Genomic DNA, 21821 nt, shown 5'->3' with positions numbered 1-21821 from the left:
GCCTCCTACTACTTAACCCAATACACATACTCCTAGGAGAAGGATGACAATATCTTCTGTAGCATCTCCTCCTCCCAGCTCTATGTAACAAGCTCCAATTACCTTAATTCAAAGAGCATATGAAAGGATTAAGCAACAAACTCTTAAAGTGTTTCAAACACTGGGTGGGAGGCAAAAAAATGTTTTCTTAACTACGTAACTGCTAAGACAAGAACATCTCACAGCTAAACACTGGGCAGCCAGCAGCCCAGACGCTGAGTTATTCAAGCAACTAAAGCTACAGCAATAAAAGTAAGGATTTCAGCAGTTAATTTAAACCTTAACAATAGAACACAACAACACAGGCTGATTTTACTATGGTCTTTAGTGAGAACTTTTTATAAAGGTTTGTTGTCATTAATCTCGACATGAAAAGATGAGCCAATTTCCAGTAATGCTTATTCTTACAAATCAACAGTTTTGTAAAGCCCAAATAGTACAATCAGTATTGATTAAACTGAATTTCTGCTGTTAATACTCTTTGGGAATCACAAGCCACTGTAAAGAAACTATTCCTAGAAATGCTGTTCTCCAAGAAGCATAAAACAACACAGCTGATCCTATAAATGTAATAAAAATCCTGGTGCTATCCATTTGCCTTTCAATGTGCAGCAGATGTTCCTTGCATTTTACTTATTAAGCGATTTTAAAGGAACTTTAGGGATTAGTACCAGCATAAAATAAGATTTCGCATATCATTTTCATGTATATCTGGGCATGGGGAAAACCCAACCCAAATAGGCAACTGTTTGCTGGCATGTGTACAAACAGCAAAGCAAAGCTCTGATCCCTGTCTGGCTGCGTGACAGGAAACTTATAACCCCCACCACGACTCCGAGGTGGAAGAAGACCTGAGCAGAACATATTCTTCATGCTGACAGTGGTAGGTTACCCCTTCCTCTTCTTGGTTGTGAAGACCTGCATCATCTGTTGCACTAGTGCTTCTCTGACACCTCACTGAGCCAATTCAATTCATAATCCCAGCCTTTTTTTCTCATTAAGTCAGACAGGCTGAATTAATAATAATAAAAAAAAACGTTTAGGGATGCAATGAGAAAGAAACATTGGAAACTGCCCTGACAAATTTGGAAGAAGAGGTTTGCTGATGTAATAAAAGCAACCCTGGGCTAAATGACAGGCCAGGTACAGCTACACTTTACATGGCTATTTAGCATATTTTTCAATACAATTAGTAACTTAGTAGCAGGACAGCAAAGAACCTAAATCAAGATTTACTTACAATGCTGATCACAGTCTACTCTAGCAAACACCACTTGATTCTTATCTGGATATTCTTCTTTGATTACGTTAGAAGCTTCCTCAAAAATAGGATGCAGCATTTGGCTGAAGCGGCACCTGTAAATAGAACGCAAGATTGTAACTTCAACACATCACTTTGAAATATTTTAATTGATGACTACTGTAACATTTCAATCTTTGAAGGAAAAAGAAAGAAAGAAAAAGAAAAAGAAAAGAAAGCTATTGGAAAAATTAAATCTACCTGTAATTATCCCAGTAAATGACTGGATAAAAATCAGTTCAAAAGTAACTTGAATAATTCAGGTGTGGAAAAAAAAGTGATTCTGAAAGAATACATAGTTCAGTATGCTTTATCTCCCTAGGAAATACCACTAATCAATTATAAGCCTTTAGGAAATATATTCTATTCAGCAAGTATGTTGTTCATTTTTTTTCTACCTGAATTATACCTGGGAAAGTTATTTTAAAAATGTAGTAAAAGAAGTTCCTTAGATTGTTGAGATTGAAATATTCACCAACACCTTCCAGAAATATCACAGGTCATTTTCTAGGGGTCAACAATACAAGTTGTAAGTATTATGTATTATATTGTTGCTCAAGTTTGGCAGAATTTGAGCAGACTGCTTTTACAACAGTAAGAACAAAGAGAACCCTATAGGTCCCTTCTTCCAGTAATGTCAGATTTTGAAGCAGACTCTCTCTTTTTGCCCACAGAAAAGGCTGTAGGATTGTAAAGATGCTTTGGTGGCTTTACAGAGTTTAGGGTAACAGTAGTGCACAAGCCCATTACTAATATGTCAATAAAATTATTTCATAGTCTGTCCTTCCAAACATATGGCAGATTTTAAAATTGGAGATGCATAATGGCACTGTAGAAGTTGTGAGAATGAGACTTCAAAGAGACTTACAATAAACCAGCCTGCACTGAAACCCACCTTAAACCTAACAGTGACAGCCTGGGGATGCAGTTATGTCTGCAACAGCCAACATGTAAATGAAGAGCAAGTCTTGCTCTCCAAATGCCAAGAGAGCTGAAGTCCACCTTCTGAAAAAACCTGACTGTGGGCAGCCCAGCTGTATGTTACACACTTGTGTAGCATGTATATGCTACCACGTAGATGTTACAATGGCTTCTTGTCCCTCATTCTTCTCCACCCTTAAAGCAGAGAACTTCCATGAGCAAAACTGATCTGTTCTCCCTCAAAAGTCAGGTTACATCACAGACTGGCAGTGTGCTATGTTGAGGGGTTATTACTGTATTCCTAAAAGTAATGATCATAATTAAGGTTGTAATATTTTAAAACTATAGCCTATTATAATGTGACTCAAGCAAACATACACAGAAGGAGAAGCAATTGGGACATAAACCCAGGGAAGAACTGGTTTGAAAGCAACAGATTACTGTATTTCCAATTAGAAAACTATAGCCAAACATGACAGTTTTCAAAAGACAGAAGTTTAAACATAAAAAAAAAAAAACAACCAATTTGAGTAACTTACCAATCAGCATAAAAATTAACTAAAGCAACATCTGCATTGTCTGAGAAGAAAGAAAAAGAAAAAGCCCAATGTCACATTGTGAGGCAAACTTCTCAGTTCTTTTATCTGAGATTATAAAAATATGCGCAAAAAGACTACAAAAGCAAATATTTCTAGATTATTCAGCATAGAGCTTAGTCTGATTGCTAGAAAACTGCTAGGGTAAATCTTATCTGAAATATAATCTGTAACAAATGGGAAAGAGATGAAAGATGCCTTCAGTCAAGTGTTCTATTGACTTTATAGATATATAAGACCAAAAAAATGTAAATACTTAAGATATCAAGACACACAAGAAGTAATTAAGCGACACATGCAGTAAAAATTATTTCTAGATTCAAAATTAAGGCACTCACATCCAGAAATTAAACTCTAGTATCTCTTAAGCACTAGCTCTATTATGAATAAGTGTTAAAAACCAGTCAAAAGCTGAAATCCCAACTATTTGGGGTAGAAGACTGATGAACAGGCAACCTGTCTGTGCAACCTGCTCTGGTTTGTCCTTACTTGTCTTATATAACCTGGATACTATGGCAAAAGGTAGCAAAGAAATTTTCAGTCCCCAAAAAAAGAAACATGCTGAGGGACACTAAAAAAAATTGAATACTACAGGGATACATATGATGAGGTAGTGTTCCTTTTCGCATATAAAAAAAACAAAATTAGAAAAAAAAAAAAAAGGATAAATCTTCTGCCCAAAAATAAAGTCTGATCTTCACAGAATAGAACAACCACCCATGCTTTAAATCAATTTTTAGTAGCTGTTCTGGCCTAGACACTGAAAAAAAAATGTAATGCATACTCAAATTACAGAACATCAGCCACAGCTTTATGAAGCAGAAATGCTGACAAAGCAGAAAACTGACAAAGTTACAGAGCAGTTACATGTGAAGATTAGGATGCTGAAAGCCTGGAAAACACAACATGCTGGTAAAGACGACTTGAGTAGGCTGGGGAACACCACAGTTTGATTACAATTATGGCGTTAAGATTTTCACTATCAGCAAGGGATGCAAGTGGTGAATAAGTAAATAACAAGCACCGAAAAGTTTAGTTACCTCCAACGCATAAAGTATTTATTGAAAGTAATGGGATGAATTTTAGAAGCACTTACACTTGGCATATACTCCCTTTTGTGAATTACATTGTATAAAATTATCTTATATTTTCCACTCTATAAAAGGTATTTACAGACAGATCTCATATCACAAAGCAATCCCATAACATAAGGCAGATTCCAGCCCAGACCTCAATAAAGATTTTTTTTTTCCCCTGGATATATTAGAAACAATGTAATAACTTCTTCCTGCAAAGACAACCAGATACAGGCAAGTTGCATACTTCTCTGAGGAAAAGGTTTTGGACAAGAAACACATATCTGTTTAATTTACAGATTTCCATTCTTTAAGCCACTAGAATCAGGACAATGCTTGACCTGAGGAAAGGGAGAGCTGAACAAGCAAGATACTTAAGGCCCAGCACCACGGGTTTCACTTGCTGCTATTTTTTGGAGGGAATTTTAAAATGCCCTCTAGACTGGTTTTGGTTATGTAATCAAGCATTCCCTTCTGGAAAGAAGATACCAGTTATTTTTTTTAAGACACTTCAAATTCTCATTGCAATACATTAGTTCAGACAGCTAATTCTGACCACAGGCATTTAATATTTCTAAGCCAATTGCAATTCATATATTCAAAGCTAGGGTATGAATATTCATTTAATATCACTGCAATATTCATACAGCTAAGTAACTGCAGACATACAAAGAAAAAAAATCATTTGAAGTACTTACTTAAAATGTCATCTATATTTCCACTATCTAGACTTGTTATTTCACTTCTTGCTGGATTAAAAAGCCAAGACACCTAAAAAGAGAAAGTAAACCAGTAAGGCATGTTTCAGGAGTAAAGTATAACTTCTGTGTGATTTTTAAGTGTTACAGTTCAAAAGCTGGAGAAAAACAGTAAAAGAACTGTAATTCAGTCAATGCATATCAGATGACAGCAGTACTACAAATACACAAATAAACTACAGATATAACATGCTTTCACATTTAAAGCAAAACTGGCTCTTTTAATACCGTTCACTATTAAGTAAGCAGAAATCTTACAGGTAAACTTTGCACCTTTAAGATTAACCTATAGTCATAACTTCATTCTGAAGAAAGAAATGAAACCCCATTTCTGCAACCTCACACAGCCCAGAAGTGTGTGGGCACAGAGGTTTCTGTCACTTACAGGATTTACCTGGCTAAAAAGTTTCTCATTAAGTAAAGCCTCAATTGCCTGCATTTATATTGCTGTTTTAGCAAACAATTTCAATATATCTAACTCAATTAGCTACAGTCCTTATCTCCCTCTGTATTTCCACTTGACACCACTTCAGTCCCAGCATGCAATAGGCATATCAGACTATAAAAACCAAGACACCACATCAGCCAAATCATTCCATTACAAAGCAACATTTGTATTACTCTTCATGCAACTCCCACAGCAATACACAATTTTATGGGTGGGCACTCTCATGTTCAGTGCAAATGGCCCAGATCTTTTTTTCTCAAAACGTGGTGAAAGAGGAGGTTGAGTTCTATCCCAGGTGAGAGAGGTATCAGTGAATTACAATTTATTTTTGCTTTGAGAGAGACAAGCATGCAAATTTTTGAGTAGGATAATATAGATTCTGGTCTGGCACATGAATGTTTCCATCCTGAGCAAGCCAGTCAGAAGTCATCCTTCTCTAAGTACAGTCAGGGCTTGGACCAGATGTTCTATTGTGATACCTTCATGTTTTCAATTGATGTATGGTTCCGCAGCTGACAGAGATACCAGGAAAGGAAAAGGAAGGTTTTTGGAAGCGAACTGGCTGGAATGCACAGGTCAAGGAGTTGGGCAGAGACCAAAGAGTAACAGAGACACCCTGCACTGAGATGTAGCAGCACACAACATACACTCTATCGATGTTCCCAGAGACTTATTTACTCCCTGAGGTACAAAGAAAATCTGCTTATGGCTCAGGAGGCACCAAGGAAAAACACAGCTAAAGCATAAAGACCATCCAAATAAAACCACAGAGCAGCTGTGTACCCGGAACTGGTGATACAAGGTTCTCTGCATTTATGGAAGAGCCTGAGACCTATCCTGAACCTATAGTAGGACCATGACTACAAAGAACAAGCCTCCAGGATATACCTGCCTTTGACACTGCTTACAATTTATCAAAAAACTCATTTAATGTCACACACCAAGTTTCCTAACATTTGCTATGTGTATATGAAATATTTGATTGAAAAAAAAAAAATAGCCAAACTGGATCCCTGCTTTCCTTAAGATCAACTTCAAAAATGGTGGGAAACTTCTAGTGAAACACTGTCAACAGCTCTCAAACTATCACTGTAAATGGCACACAGGTGAGATTTGCAGCAATCAATCATTTGCAATTCCTTCTGGTTTGCGGATCACCAACCACTTCTCAGCGAAAATACTGAGCCTTTCACATTTCCCATATGGAGGCCCTTGGGTAGCATATAACTCTATCTTACACTACAGGCTGAAAACACACCAGCTGTCGGAATCCAAAATATGTACCAGTGCTTCTCTCTTGGTAATTGAACAAGATACCATTCTTAAATGCAAATCTAAGATTTGTGGTGGAGTTTGCACAGTCTTCCTGTGGCACTTCAACTGCCTGAGACAAGTGTCTGAACTGTGACTTTAAGACAACTGTAGAGAAACAAAACTAATAGTTGAGCTGTGAGGTCCAGAGATTAAACAGGCAGCCTAACAACACAATCTGCCAAAAAATTATCTGATCAAGCAAGCTATGCGATGCACAGGTTGCCGCAGGCCAGTGTTCAGGGAGTTCCTCTGAAGACACTGGCATTGCTGACTACTGAGCAGCAAGAAGCTACCTGTACAGACCCAGATCCACACTGGCCAAATTATCCCCAGAGAAGAAACCAGCTGATGGTAACCATTAGTGCTGACACCTCCTCATCACCCCTTGGGTGGTGCATGGGATGACAGCTTCCATGGTGTTGCTGTGGGGAGGTTCTGGTAGTGGAAGTTCTGTTTGTAGTGAGTAATGGGTCAGGTCAGCATGTGCATGAGCTGGCACAGGTTTTGTTTGTACGCACATGCTGCTTTGTTGAAAATGTTAGGTTTGAAGCAGTAGCTACAATTAACAATAACAGTCAGAATATTGCTCTAGACAATAATGGACAAGGTATTTCAACATTAATTTTGTTGGCCATCTTCAGATCCTACTGCAGGTGACTGCAAATTCAATGTTCTAAGGCTTCAGCTGCCCTGCAAGGCCTCAAGAACCTCTGACCACCCTGAAGACTACAGAGTTACTTATCCTGCTAGTAATCTTGGACAATGCTTGTTTACAGAGAAAATCCATGCAAGCCTCTAGAAAGCAGGAACTTTTCAGCTGCTGCACACAGCTCTGCATCACCATTACACTCAAAAGAATTTCCGCAGTAGTCTTGGTGTAACTATTTTCACGGGAGCTCAGCAGTTCGTATTGTCTAAACGAACTGAACAGGTAAGATACCAACTTCTTAAACCCTTTTGGCTTTTTCTAGTATAACTTTCCAGCAGCAACTCAAATCTTATCTAATAGGATAAGTTACACATAAATTAAACATAACACAGATAAGCATATCATTTGCAGTTGAGAAATAGGCTCTGTTACTTAGCAGATATACTTCAATGGATCAGGAACTGTAGTCACACTTGTAGATTGCCACAACACACTTAAAATACACTTAACTTACAATGCAAATATTTAACTGCACCATGAAAGCACAGGACTTACTACCAATGAGATCCTCTTCTAGACTGTGCTATATGCAGAAAAAAGGAATTAAAACTAATACTTCTTTATAGCACAAATAAATTTTGTGATTGCTTTCTTAACTCTTACTGTGGAAATGCGGTGCAAACTGCATGTGCTAAAACATTAGCACCAAAACAAATACTCCAAACATCTTCATGTATTGAAGGTGAAAAACAAATTAACCATATACCCTATTGTCCCTTCATATCACAGTAGTGGAAAAATACTGAGACCAAGAACACCTTTCCCCAAAAGCTGCACAAAATCCGAGATAATTGAAATACTTTTTCCACTAGAATTATGAAAATTTTTTGTCAAATACATTCATAATCACATTCTCAAACATTTTATACTGACTAAATAACTGTGGGTGCCAAACTTTTCATAGTAAGTAGATTGACTCAAGGAAAAAAGCATTCCTTGAGGAAATGTCAATAAATATGCAAGACTCACTCCAGCTGAAGCCTTCAATAAGGTATAATGCCTGTAAGGAAGAAAACACATCCTTTTGACCCAGTAATCTTGCTCTCCCATGAGATGCAAGAGGGTTTATGATATTACTAGTGTTAATATTTATCATGAAGGAGTATCAATTTGTATTTAAATTGCTAACTATACTGTTTTGAGAATATTTTCTGACCTTTTCTGAGGCCTGTGCTTGATACCTATGAGCAGAAAACAAGACATTCTTGAGGAAATAATTTCTGAATATCAGCTACACACTTTATAACAGGTATTGAACATATATGTTCTGAAAAACATACTGGCTAAGAAAAGTAGTCAGAATTTTTCACTTTTAAATGCAAACTTCACATTCCACTGGCCCATAGTAGGACATATGAATGACTGCATATTTGTAACTGAAGTAAAAAAAAAATAAATTTCAAACTGGCATCACAAGATAGCTACAAACTCATTGAAGAAAGCATTTTGAAAAAATAATTCAAAAGGAAAATTGGTTATATAAACACACCTAAAACCAACTCAGGTTTCTGCATGTACATTGGATAAAATTAACTGTATTTTTTATTTCTACTTTTTAAACATTCAAACTGAAAATCTGAAGGTAAAAGTAAGTAGCTATGAAATAAAAAGATTTTTAAAAATAGAGTAGAATATGAATATATGAAATACTTGAATGAAACGGCTCAAGTTAGATTAGGATGCTTATAATCTACTCACAATCATTTAACACTACAGAAAAATGACAAAACACATGTAGACTAAAACAAATGCAGAAAGCTTTATGCACTTATAGCATACATTTCTGGGGGCAAAAAAATCAGGAACTGAAAAATATGTTCATAAAGATAAACTTTAGCTCATATGGGGGGAGGGAAGAAGAGATGACATGTATTTTTACTCTTCTGGTCCTCAGAAATACTGTCAAATAAAGCAGGAACATCATGGCTCAGGTTCCTGGGAGTTTCTGAAGATAACACTGGTCATGCTTTTACTGGGAAGTTTAATAAGACCAGAAATCTTAGTGTTTCTGATCAAGTTTTGATCTGCACTTGAAGTTAGCCAATGGTTTAGGGAGCCAGTACCAGTCTCTTCTGAGGAGTAACTATGAATTGGCTGAGATTTATTCTGATTGTTTCCAGTGAAAGACCTCAGAGCACTGCTCAAAAGCCACTATCATCCTCCCAATCACACCATGCAATGCCACACAAGCACCCTTACAGAAAACAAAATGCCTGAACAGAACCTATTCAACTCATACCCAACACTGAACCTCTGCCAGGTTTCATATCGCTTTCCCAAAGAGGAAATAAAAGCACACCCAGTTTCAGCTCACCTTCAGCTGACAGTATTGCTGTTCAAATGCCATTCCACACATCCAATTAATAAAGCCTGCTGGTTATTCAATAGATTTAGGTCAACCTTTTATCAACATTTTACCAGCACCAGTTAGTGTTGTTAGTTCTTTAATTGCTAACTGGACAGGAGAGACAGACCTATAGGTTTAATGGTATTTCTTTTTCAAGTTTATTATACTTTACATGCCACTTTCTTGCAGAAGAGTTTAACAGTTTAAATGTGCATAACCTTAAAACTGCAAGAAAAGTTAAAAAGAATCCAGGTCTGTTGCATTCTAGTTTTTCGTGCTTTTATTTTTTAATGCACAAAATGAAACAGAGGTCCCCATTTCCAAAGCAAACTATCTGTAGAATACAGAAAATGTATTCATGGAGCATTATGATTTCTAACTAGTACTACACCTACAAGGCAGTCAACAAGAACAGCCTTCATTTTCACTTGCTAAACTTTTCATTTACCTTCTCCTCCTGCTGGGAAATCCTAAAGGCACACCACTAAACCATCTTTCTCCTCTAACACAAAATCATTTTACGTTTGGCAACCAGCTCTAGCCCACACCTAATCCAGACTGACATGTTGAAGTTACTACCTGAAGTCCAAGCCCCCCAGGACCCTGCTGCTGACTGTCAGTCTCCAAGTACCTCTTTTTTTATGCATGCTGCTGCTCTGAGGTCTGCATTAAACTCCTGGACAGCAGGAAGCAGACGGGTTTACAGCCTGCTGCAGGATGATACAAATTGAAAGCAATCCCAGAAGACAGCAACGCCAAAGCTGGCAAGATATTGTAAGAGCCCCTGAATTTTGGCTTCAGAACCATCAATCAGGAACATCTTGCTGGCGGCCTTCCCAGAAGCCCCATAATGAACCACAAAGTTCAGAGCAGAGAGAGGTAACAGTAAATAGAGAATGCTGAGGGAAAATAAAAAAAGAACATTATTCACCCTTTCAGTGAGAGCAGTTCAACTCTTAGTTGTCACCACTTCATTCCAGACTGTGCCCAAACATTTTCATAACTTAGACTGACTGCTGCCATCCCTGATGAATATGCAGGGTTTTTATTGAGAATGTAAGTTGCTTCCATTATATGACTATGAAACAAAGTCCTATTCGTTCAAAACACTAACGAATGATCCCTTCTTGGTTATATTAAAGTTTTCAGAGCAATTTTTAAATAGATAACAAAAACTAATTTTCTTATAATTTTTCACTAAAGAGTCATATCTTTAATTTAGTCAGGAAAATTTAAAATGCTCAAAAGAAGGTACTTAAAATAAAGATTGTAGTTTTTAATGTCCAGGAGAACAGAAAAAAATCTAACTAAACTGAAATATGGATAATATATATATTAGAAAAGTAAACTTGCTTCTTCAGCCTTGAGAGCTCACTTTTTCGCTCTTTTAGCCAAACAGTGCTGTAACTGCACAGAGCTAAGTAGAGACCATCACATTAAAAAGAAGTCATGCAGTTTTTTGTCCTCCACGTATCTTGTTGTCTATTCCCATTTTAAGTGTGTGGAAGGAATATTTGGTGTAGATGCAAGTCTTATTAATACTGAAAAACTTATCTTCAAATGAAAATACTGGAAACAGAAAAATTCACAATTTATAACGCTATCTTTGAAAATGCAAATTATATGGATTTGACATGCCAGATCAGGAAAAAGAACTCGCAGCTAATTGTTCCTAAAACTCAACTTAACACACAAGCAAAGGAGTTGAAGTATTGTCCTGTCTGACTGGGAATGGTTCACAGACGCAGAGATCTCTCAGTGGCCTGATACTACAGCACCAAGGCTTTCCAGAAAACGGAGAAGTTAACATCTCAACAGTTTGTGAACTATCATTAGAAGACACAAGATGTTCATTCGAAACGTCCATTGCAGAGATGAGAATTAAACATCATTATCACAACATGCAGTCCCATGCACTGCATTTTTTTCCATAAAGCTATTAGTAGCAGAATCATGCACCCAAACACAATTCTAAAGCTCAAGTCTTTGGCACAAACCTATGGATTATGGTCTTTTATAGAAATTTTTAAGTGAGGGCTCAAAAAAATTACATGAGGCATGTCTAAAAAAATGTCACAGAGATAAGACCTGTAATATATTTCTAGTTGAATTCTTTGTAACTTTCAGTTATTTCTCTTGGCCTCTAGGGAAAAGAGTAATCTTTCCAGTCAGGGTTACGATCCACCGGTTTCCTTGTCTTATACATCCATATAGAGACAGTCCATACACCTTCAAAAGATGTAAACAGATATCTGAACATCTGTATTAATTTGTGAATAATGTTCAGAGAGCTCCACATCTTCACAAATAGGAATCTACTTTAAAGCCTGTTTCACAGATTTCAAGCCATTAATTCAGCTCCCCAGGAAAGTACTGAAAACTCTGAATTTTTAGATATTTTATTTACCAAGCTGCTTCTCTTACATGAGCAACTAGAACTCCCCTGAAAAAGAAAGGTCACATTTGTGCAGCTTTTTAGGAAAAAACACCTCATGTTCCGATAACTCTTTCTTTTCCATATTGCCAACTGCTCTGATTATTTGGCAACAACACAAAGATACACTTTCAAGGAGTAACACACATAAAATACAAATGCAATCTCCAAAATGATTAGCACAAATTAAGCAGCTGTTGCTGTGTATGAAAGCCAGCACCCTCAAGGTCTTCAACTTGATAAGGCATGATCCAGCAATATGAAAAAAAGGGCAGCCTGGTCTTGTCAAGCCTTTGGTAAGGCTGGCACAGCAGAATAGTTTGCTGCCCCATTTCACTAAGTCAAGGAAAAAGACCCTGTCCTCTATTTTCTTCACTACCAAAAAATTTGTTGTAGACAGTTTAAACCTTGGAGACTGCATACTTGTAACTCCATTCCTCACTACAGAAAGCAACATACTACCCTGTTATTCATTATAATCTACAGGCTTTCCTGTGCCCTTTAGCAGTTTTTACACAGGGCTATCATAGAACAAGAAATAAGCTTTTATTTTTTTTAAATAATACAAATATATTTATGTTTTGTTCATTCTTGGACTGGTGATGAAAATGCATATTGAAACAAAAACTTTAATGACATTCTGTGGGAGGAATGGTCATGGAACTCAGAATCCCTCCTTTAAAGCATAATCTTAAAGGAAGAAACCAAAAGTAGATGTAGTGTTTCCACAAGAAATTATATTTCTTATGTCACATGAATGTTTGCTACCTTGGAATAATCCGAAGGATTGAATGTATCAGTGGATAATAGAATTTTCCATCCTTGCTGCCTACACACATTCTACTACTTTAAAAGTAAACACAATCTCTATTTTGACAAATTTAACTACATATTGAGTTTATTCTTCAGTAAGACAAAACCAACTTTCTTAAAGTGAAATGACCAACTTCAACATGTAAGCACTTCTGGCTGCTTAACTTTTTATTAATTACACAATCTAGTTGCAATGCAGAATAAATTTTTACTCTTCTGCTCCAAAACGAAGTTCTCCAGATCTTCCAAGAAAGGTTGGAACTTTAAGCAACGACAAACCTGTTCAGTTTTACCTTTCAGGCTGGAACTTGTTTTAAGAGTGGGTATGAAGTAGTGAACCCAACTGCTCAAATGCCAGTTTAAGGACTACCATAAACACACATCAACTATCCCTCCATGAGAAAAATACCCACAATGGACCCACACTGCTCTAAACCATGCAGCTGAGGCATTGGGTCAAGAGGGAAAAAAAAGGTAGCAAAAGCAACAGATAGACAAACAAAATACTTAAATGGAACGTACAGCTGGGTCATTCTCCTCACCTAGTGTATCCAAAGGGATGCAAAACATACTGGTTTAAATTGCACTCTGAAGTCAACATAAGGGAAGACAAGTGGACAAGCCAGTCTTCGATAACACTGTTTCCACTGTACCATTTACATTACTGCAGCTGCCTGTTTGTAATTCTGAGTAACAAAATCCTTTTGAAAGCACAGAATCACAACCACCTTGATGTGGCTCATCCTTATTTGATGCTGAAGATGATGATGATTAGAACTAAACAATGGAGCAGAGCAGCAAACATATGGATGATTCTGTGACAATTAGCAGTTCAAGTTAAATTCTTACCATCTTCCACTTTTACTATTACACAGTCACATTATGCTCTGCAATCTCCACCGGAACTAACCCAGGCGTAAGCACCCAATTTATTAACCTCAGATCCAGAGCTTTTAGCAGTAGTACTTCGGTATCATTAAGACACTTCTTGGGCTACAGATTTTGTTTTTCCTTCAGCATGATTGAGATGCTACTTTTCATCAAATTATCTCCTAATACTTCAGCAAGAAGCTAAGGTTTTGTTTGTACAACTATCAAAAGACAGCAACAGTACTTTGTGATGCAGCCATTCATAGTGTATGAAGTGTTTGCCCATACATTAAAACCACTGACATTCAGTCCGGTGTTGTTGCTCTTCCCTCTTTTTCTGAGAAATCAAAATGAGTAACATGTCAGAATTTCAAAATTACAAGCTTTCTAAAATACAATGGCATTTTGTTGCCTCTGTTTATCATTCCTTTAACATAAGAACTCTGAACTTTAGAATAAATCCACTTAGGACACAATCTAAACTTACATTATTTTAGTTATTTTATTTTCTTCATTCCAGGCATAACTGTGATGCAAACTCCACAAACTTTCACAGTCCTGCAAACTGCCAATCATAGTATATTAAAGCTCTCAGGACATCCGTTAGGTTGTGTCTAACAAATGTTTTACCTCAATTTTTAGGCTAGCATTTGTTGTTTGCTGCCTTAAAATGACATATGAGTGGATAAGGGATAAAATCTCTCCAAATAAGCAGTGATTCTGTGTAACAGAAATACTACTCCACAGCTGCACTTTAATTGACAAGTTGGCATTGCTAAAACCTCCCAATTCAAATGAGGAGGTAAAAAAAAAAGATACTTTTTTACAATTAATCCACTGGCTATCTTCTAGGGAAGAGCACTGATTAAAGCAATGCTACCTGAACCTGAAAAGAAAAATTCACCTTTAGGACCAGAGCTGCACATACCTTGAAGAATGAGAGGCTAATTTCAGACTGTGTAAGAGCTATTTTCTTTCTGCCCTAAACAGCTGTTATGGGCCTGCACATACGCAGTCAATTTACCCTGGATAACTCTGGACAGCAGGAGAATAAATAATGCAGAGGACAGGACACATGCCACAGATATTTTGAAATGCACAAAAGAAAATCATACAGAGATTGGTCTACCTCTCTTCAAGGAATATTAAACCTGCCAGCTTCAAGCTGACTCCCACAAAAACATCCAAGCAAGTATTCCAGACTGGTCCTAAAAATAGTATGAACACACTAACATGGTGCAGTGCTTGAATTGGGAGCAAGTTTTGGACACTCTGGCTCTGCAATCGACCAGCTTCATGTAGCAATCTTACTGCTCTCAACATGGAAGGCTGCTGCAACCACAGCTGTTACCAAAATCCTCAGCAAGGTATCACAGCTATTTATTGGTTTATTTAAAAATATTTATTATCTATATAACACCAATTATATGTACACATTTGCATTGGTTTAGCAAATTCTGCTGGCCTATGTTGACAGGAAAAAAAACCTAAAAAGAAAAAGGCCTTTCCCCACTTCAATTATACGTTTTTAACCAAAGCAGATTTAAATGCCATTCAAAGGTAATTCCTGAGAGGCCTGCACACTCGCTGAGCTCCCTTCACTAATTAACGGATCATTAGTATGAAAGAACCCCTAACTGTTCACCCCCTGCACCACATACTGTCTTAATTACCTTTGTGAAGCAACCAATTTGTCTTTCAGTTATTTTGTCCAAAATCCCAAGTGAATTGACTCAACAGGGAGAAGGAAAAAAAAAAAAAAAAAAAGAGGAAAAAAGTTTTTTCATACACACATTTATGAAAATTCATAATTTTTATGACTGGCAAAGGATCTAGGAGCTAAGTGTTTCTAGCAAGAGTTAAGAGAGGGGATTTCAGTAAACTATGAGAGTCAGAAGTGATAGACTGACTAAAGGAACAAAAAGCTTTTCTTGGGATTACAAATACGGATACATCACTGAAAAGCTTTCCCTTTGTGCAGCTTTTGAGAAAGTTAATTATATCATCACTTCATAATCACGACAGCTATGGGAAGCAGCAAAACACTATCACAGCTGTTGTTTTCTTTTTCCAGACCATTGGAACAGGCACCTATTCCTTGCCTTTCAAAATACTTCCTTGCAGAGTTCCTAATGAACAAGTTCTCTCTATGTTTATGCCCAATTGCCACACGAATCCAGTTGGAGACAAAACATAAGCTTTACTGCCAGTTATTTTACAACAGAGATTAGACTGCTCTTCTCTCCTTTTCACAAATCTATGAAAATAAAACCCAAAAAAACCTTGCAGACATTCATATTTTTTTTGGATGCACCTCAATGAAATACACAAGAAACAGGCAAGAATCACTGATGCCAGACAAGACAGAAGACAGGCTGGCTGCAAAAACACATGCCAAGGAACCAGGTCATTTACTATTCTCCACTTCTAGAGCTCTAGGCTCTGCCCAGGTTCCGGTTTAGTGAGCATCATTTAAGATACAAAGTTTCAGTCATTAAAGAAATACAAGCCACAGAGAAGTATCTCGCTCTGAAACAATGTAGCAAACCATATGCCCCAAATCCTTCATTTTGGTCCCAAAGTGAAGCAGCTGGGAGACTCCAACACATAAATGTGGAAAATCACATCTTCCAGGAAACAAAACTTTGGGCCTCCTGTGTTTCACTTCATTGTCACTGCTAATGCAATTTTTACATAGATTACTGGGGCTCACATTAAATCCTGTCTATAATCTACTATGGCATTTATTTTTTTACCTAAAAATATGTACCTCACAGAACCATTGAAAAAAGTGACAAGACCTGAAGGCACTTGGGTCTTAATTCAGTCCATTCATAAAACACGGCTCTAAAATCCAAAAGGGCCCAGAAGATGACCTAATGACCTTCAAGGAGAACCTCTTCAGAGTACAAAACCAATCCACTCCACTGAGCAGAACACTGGCAGAAGACTTCCATGGGTTAACACAGAATTTCTGGATGAGGTTTTAAAAGAAAAAAAGGCAGCAGACAGAAGGCAGAGGTAACAAAAATACTTGGTAGGAAGAGAGAAACACTGCTTGAGCAGGCAGCAGTCCAAGCTCAGCTGGAGTTGAGAGAGGATGTTAAGGTATGCTGGCAACAGAAGGAAGAGAGGAAGAGTAAGAAAATTGTAGGCCTGCTGCTCAACTAGCAGGGGACACAGAGACAAGGTACATAGAAAAGGCTTAGTCGCTCAATGTTGTCTTTGGCTTCTTTGGCTGATTTTATACTGATGAGGCCTGAGCCTATAGGAGAGTTGTAGGGAAAAGAAGCATTGCTCACATGAGTAAAAGACCAAGTTAGAAAGCTCTTCAGCAAGTGGGACATACACACAGCCATAAAACCAGACCAAATGTTTTTTCCTGGGTCACCAAGAGAATTATGGAGACAAATTTTCTTTCCAGAAGCCACATCCATCCAGCATATATTTGGAATCAGTAAATCATTCTGGTTTTTGTGGCAAGACATTTAGCTCTGTAAACAAGGAAAGAGTACTGGACATTGTTTGCCTTGACTTTAGCAAGCTTCTAACATAGCACCTCAAAGGATCCTTAGACCTAAATTGTTGATGCATGAACTGAATAAGTGAACTATAAAGTGAGTGACACAGCAGCTGAACTGCTGAGCTGAAAGGGCTGTAACCAAAGATACCACATCTGACTGGCCTCTAAGGAAGTTTCTCCAGACCAATACTGGGTGTAAGATTTGTCCATAGTAATGATGGAACAGAGTGCCTCCTCAGCAACTCCCTGAGGATACAGGAACTGGGTGAAGTGGCTTATAAGCTAGAGGGAATATCTTCTATTCAGAGATACTCAAATGGCTGGAGAAATGGCCTGACAGAAACCTTGCAAAGTTCCACAAAGGCAAAGTCCTGCATCTCTGGTGGAATAACCCCATACAGGCTGGGAGCCAACCAGATGGAAAACTGCTTTGCAGAAAAGGTCTTGGGGAGCAAGTTGAACAGGAGTCAGCAGCATGACCTTGCAGCAGAGACAACCACACACTGGGCCATGTTAGCAAAAGCGTAGCCAGCAGACCTTGGGAAGTGATTCTTTCCCTTCATTTGGCACTTGTGTGAGCACATCTGAAGGATTCTGCCCAGCTTTGCGACCACCTGTACAAGACATTAACACATGGAAGTGAAGCCCAGCAGATGGCTATGAAGGTGAATAGTGACTGGAGAACAGGTTATACAACGAGAGGCTGTGACAGCTGCATTTGTTCATCCTTAAGGAAAAGTTATTACTGCTGCTACGAGTGACCTAATCAGAAGTTATAGAGAAGGCAGAGCCAGACTCTTCCCAAAGATGCAGTGACAGGACAAGAGACAATGTACACAATCCACATCTCCAGACAGACTTTTCAAAGAAAACAGTTTTCATTCAACACTAAAACAGGTGACCAGAGAAGTTGCAGAACCTCCATCCTTGGAATTATGTAAGATAACTGGAAAAAAACCTGGGCAATCCCATCTAAGTTAGTCTTGCATTGAGCAGGAAGTAATACCAGATGACTTTTAAGAAGTCCTTACCAATTTAAATGATCAAACTTACAGTGGCAAGCAAAAAACCAGAACTCTACAACTTGATTCTATCAAGTTGTAAGTACAGTGAGACTCTCAATACTCCCCTCCATCAAAGCTTTCTTGCCAAAGGCAGACATAGATCAAGAAACAAGGGAGGGAAGAAACCTAGAATATCCACCATAATAAGAAGAGATGAAAGATTTACTGTGCTCAGCAGAAACCTTGTGCTGCATATACAATTACTGGTTATTTGCTTAAAGTATGCACAGAGCACCTGCCTTTAGGTAACCATGCACGATGTTCTGTCCTCCTTGCTTTCACCATTCCAACCGCTACATGGTTTAAAGCAAGGAGCACTGCACTTCACATTTTGCTTAGTGTCACTGCAGATGACAGCATTTATGTCCTATTAGCCACATAAAGAGCAGATCTTGTGGATCACTACCATTAAAGGTGTATGTGCATGCATGTAAAGGAGCTTCCAGGTTTGGTTCACTCCTAGAAGAAGCTGCAAGTCACAGGTGTTTATCTGGAGGATACAGTACTGGAACTTTGCACATGTTTGAATGGCTCTTAGTTATAAAGGGTGTATTACCAGGGTAGTCAGATTCTCAGTAGTAGCATACATAAAAATAGGAAAAATTACAGAATTCTTTTGCAATATGCCTTGTTGCTTTTTGTAAGGCACTTTTACCAAAGCACAATCTAACATGGAAACAGTCCTACAGCTGGTTTGGAAAAACACAGCATCCTCAACCAGCAGTGAAAAAACCATTCTGAGTTAGTGTTTAGTATAGCAGTAACTTTGCAGAATAACTCTTAACAATGTAAAAAGAAATACCTGAGAGACAGTAAACTTAAAAATAAAATTAAAGTTATTCAAAATTCTAAAATCTTACCTATTAACTTTTTTAAATTAGACTGTATGAGCACTTGACATTACCAACAGTTTTGGAAAAGAAAATTGCATGTGTTTCTACCAATGATTAGGATGCTCCTGATGAAGGAAGACATGGGTAAAGGCAGAACTCTCAAAAGGAAATTTGATCTCACTTCCCTTCCTAATTCTCCATAATGCCCCTCTCCTCCTCTACTTCTCAGAGGAGCTCTCTCCAGTTCGGAGTTTTGGAAGAAAATATTCCTTAGACTCTGATCTCTACACCCTATATTGCTTCTGCTTATGTCCCCAAATGTTCCTGTGTTTCCTCCTCTAGATCACTAGAGAACTCACTCTCAAATGGGGCAGGGGGAACAATGAACAAGTTACTGCTAATGCATCCATCCAAACCCACTCCATTATTAAAGCACCTATTTTTGAATGTACCTCTAGACTCTCCTGAAGAGGTTTTGAAGAAGGTCCGGTATAAAATTTACAGCATATTTGTACACTTGCCTTATGCATGAGACAATTCCCTCCCCTTAAGCAAACAAAATATCTGGAAGCTGTACAAGCCTGCAAGGTGGAAAATTGGTTCTTCTGAACAGCAGCATATAATCCTTTAGTTTTTCAAATGAAAGAGGTTTGGTTAAAACACATAGAATGTGGTAATTCTGCTTTCTTGAGAAATCAATATAAGGACCAGTCTCTTGCTAAAGAAAACTGTCCTGCCAAAAAAACCACAAAAAAACTAACCAAGCAAAAACCAAAGCAGACTATGGAGAAGAACAGTAAGGATGTCAAAAGAAAAACCAAGGAGTATGTCATCACAGCCACCAGCAACAGAATCTCTGAGATCTTACTGTCAATAACTCATCTATACATTTTCCAGCATTGTTCGAGTCTTCTGTTCCAAGAAACAGTTCTGTTTCTTTTTCCTTCTGAGCACTGCAAACAGGAAACTTGCCCATCATATGGCATAGCACAAAGAATGCAAGTTGTCTTCAAAAGAATTCAAGACTCTCCTGCTTCCCCTGCCCAAAAGGGAAAGTTCCTCACTTACCTACTATTTCACTGTTTAGAAATAATGGCAGATAATGGAAAACTCAGAAGTCCTGTGCTACTCTTGGAGGGACCCATTTCATTGTATAAGGCTCAGTAGTCTAAATTTTGCCTGTAATTACAATTTCTGACTCATGCTCGTATTCATAGTATTTTGAGCAGCAGTCTCAATTACAAAATTGGTTTTCTTATACAAATACAGAGAGAGGCAAATGCACAGAAATATGCTCTAAACATAAAATGTACAGAGTTCAACTTCTCTTTAGGCAACTTACTGCACATTTAACACTAAAGTTAAAAGACAATTTTTATTTCATTTTACTTTCATTATTTGGGTACTTGGTGTCATATTATCAAGACATGGAAGGCAGTGGCAGTAAAACAAGAAACAAAACTATTACCCTACAGTATTTTTTCCAGTTAGGAACTTCCCTCTTCATTTTGCTCACTATCTGTTGGTGGTTTCCTCCAGTCACAGCTATTGCTCAGGGACACTGTGCCTGAGCTTCAGGGAAGCACTGAGCAATACAAGTGCCTCCCAAACACATGCAGAAGAACCATGTGCAAGAGAGTCTTGTTCTAGAATTTTCTTTACAGGCAAAGTATACCTGACTGTGAGTACAAACATACAGAATGATTGGATAGAGCGAAGCCAAAGAACCACACCTTGCCTTAGGGGAGAATGTGATGAGCCACTCTCCCATCAGCATTTATTCCACTGTCTTGGATTGATCTTAGAGATCTGTCCTACCCAGTATTAAGCAACATACCAACAAGGCAGAAACGTCTTACTCTCTCAAGGGCCCACATGACATTATCATGCATCTCTTATTCCAGTCTTGCAAACAGCTGTACCAGACCCTCTACAGCCTGTGCTGTGCACTGCTCATCCCTCCACTCAGCTCTTGAGGCAGGGGTTGTGCCAGCCTGTACCTCTCCTGTCCTCTCTCCAGTTTCCTTTCAAGTCCCAGCAGCCCAGTACAGTGCTGGAAAGCTGGAAGGGCAAAGAGTTGTGCTGGGACTGCAGGTATCCCTTTGCACTGCAATCTCCCTCCTGTCAACCCAAACTTTAGTGACACCAGGGAAGAAGAACACTAGCGTGAGACATAAAGCTCTCTACAATTGTAGTGATCTCCTACTGTCAAACTTTAGACAAGAGAACTTCTTTTGATTTGACATTGCACCTTTTCTTCTTTTTTGCAGTATATTAAATCCCCATCTGGAAAAGAAATACGCTTATCCAAAAGCCTGGAAAAGTAAAGAATTTCTGTTAACTTCATCGCTACACTAAGCCATGAAGCTTAGTAAGCTGTTTTAGCAGCTACATATCATTGTGTATTCTGCCCTACAAACCATGGACATAACACTAACAAGCTCTCTTAGCCACAAAATATGCCATGCTCCAAAAGACTCTGTCAGGTGGCACACCCTTCGGACCTGGACCAGAAGGCCAAGTTGCAATGATGGTTTAGAGTGTTTATGGCAGATGGCAACAAGAAAAACAAAGTTACCAGAACTTTAAAGCCAATCTGATACACTTCACCAGGGACTCTGAATATCGCAAGAAAACAAACAACACACTTCTACAAAGTTTTTTCAGCCCTTTTAAAGAAAGAGGATCCCCTCACACTTCCAGACTGCTGAGAACAAGTTTTCCAAAACTCTTAAAAAATCTACTAAAAGGAATGATTCATTGGCTTGATTCATGT

General features: G+C 38.1%; 1 protein-coding gene across 4 annotated transcripts in view; it reads right to left on the bottom strand.

Annotated features, from left to right (window-relative positions):
* ERP44 (endoplasmic reticulum protein 44) overlaps positions 1–21821 on the bottom strand; it is a 47856-nt gene that overhangs the window by 23973 nt on the left and 2062 nt on the right. For 3 of the 4 annotated variants that reach the window (XM_082298115.1, XM_082298116.1, XM_082298117.1), the window contains exons 2-4: positions 4631–4703; positions 2800–2839; positions 1280–1395 (exon numbers count right to left, since the gene is read on the bottom strand). In XM_082298115.1, the coding sequence (XP_082154241.1) occupies positions 1280–1395; positions 2800–2839; positions 4631–4703 (229 nt within the window). Of the gene's footprint in view, positions 1–1279; positions 1396–2799; positions 2840–4630; positions 4704–11596; positions 11734–21821 lie in introns of those variants that run through there. The other variant, XM_082298118.1, reaches the window with a different exon arrangement.

Source organism: Coloeus monedula, assembly GCF_965178545.1.
Source record: "Coloeus monedula genome assembly, chromosome: 1".
In the NCBI taxonomy this organism is placed as follows: Eukaryota; Metazoa; Chordata; class Aves; order Passeriformes; family Corvidae; genus Coloeus; species Coloeus monedula.
The sequence above is the reverse complement of the archived record's forward strand: the minus strand, read 5'-3'. Positions and strand labels throughout refer to the sequence as shown.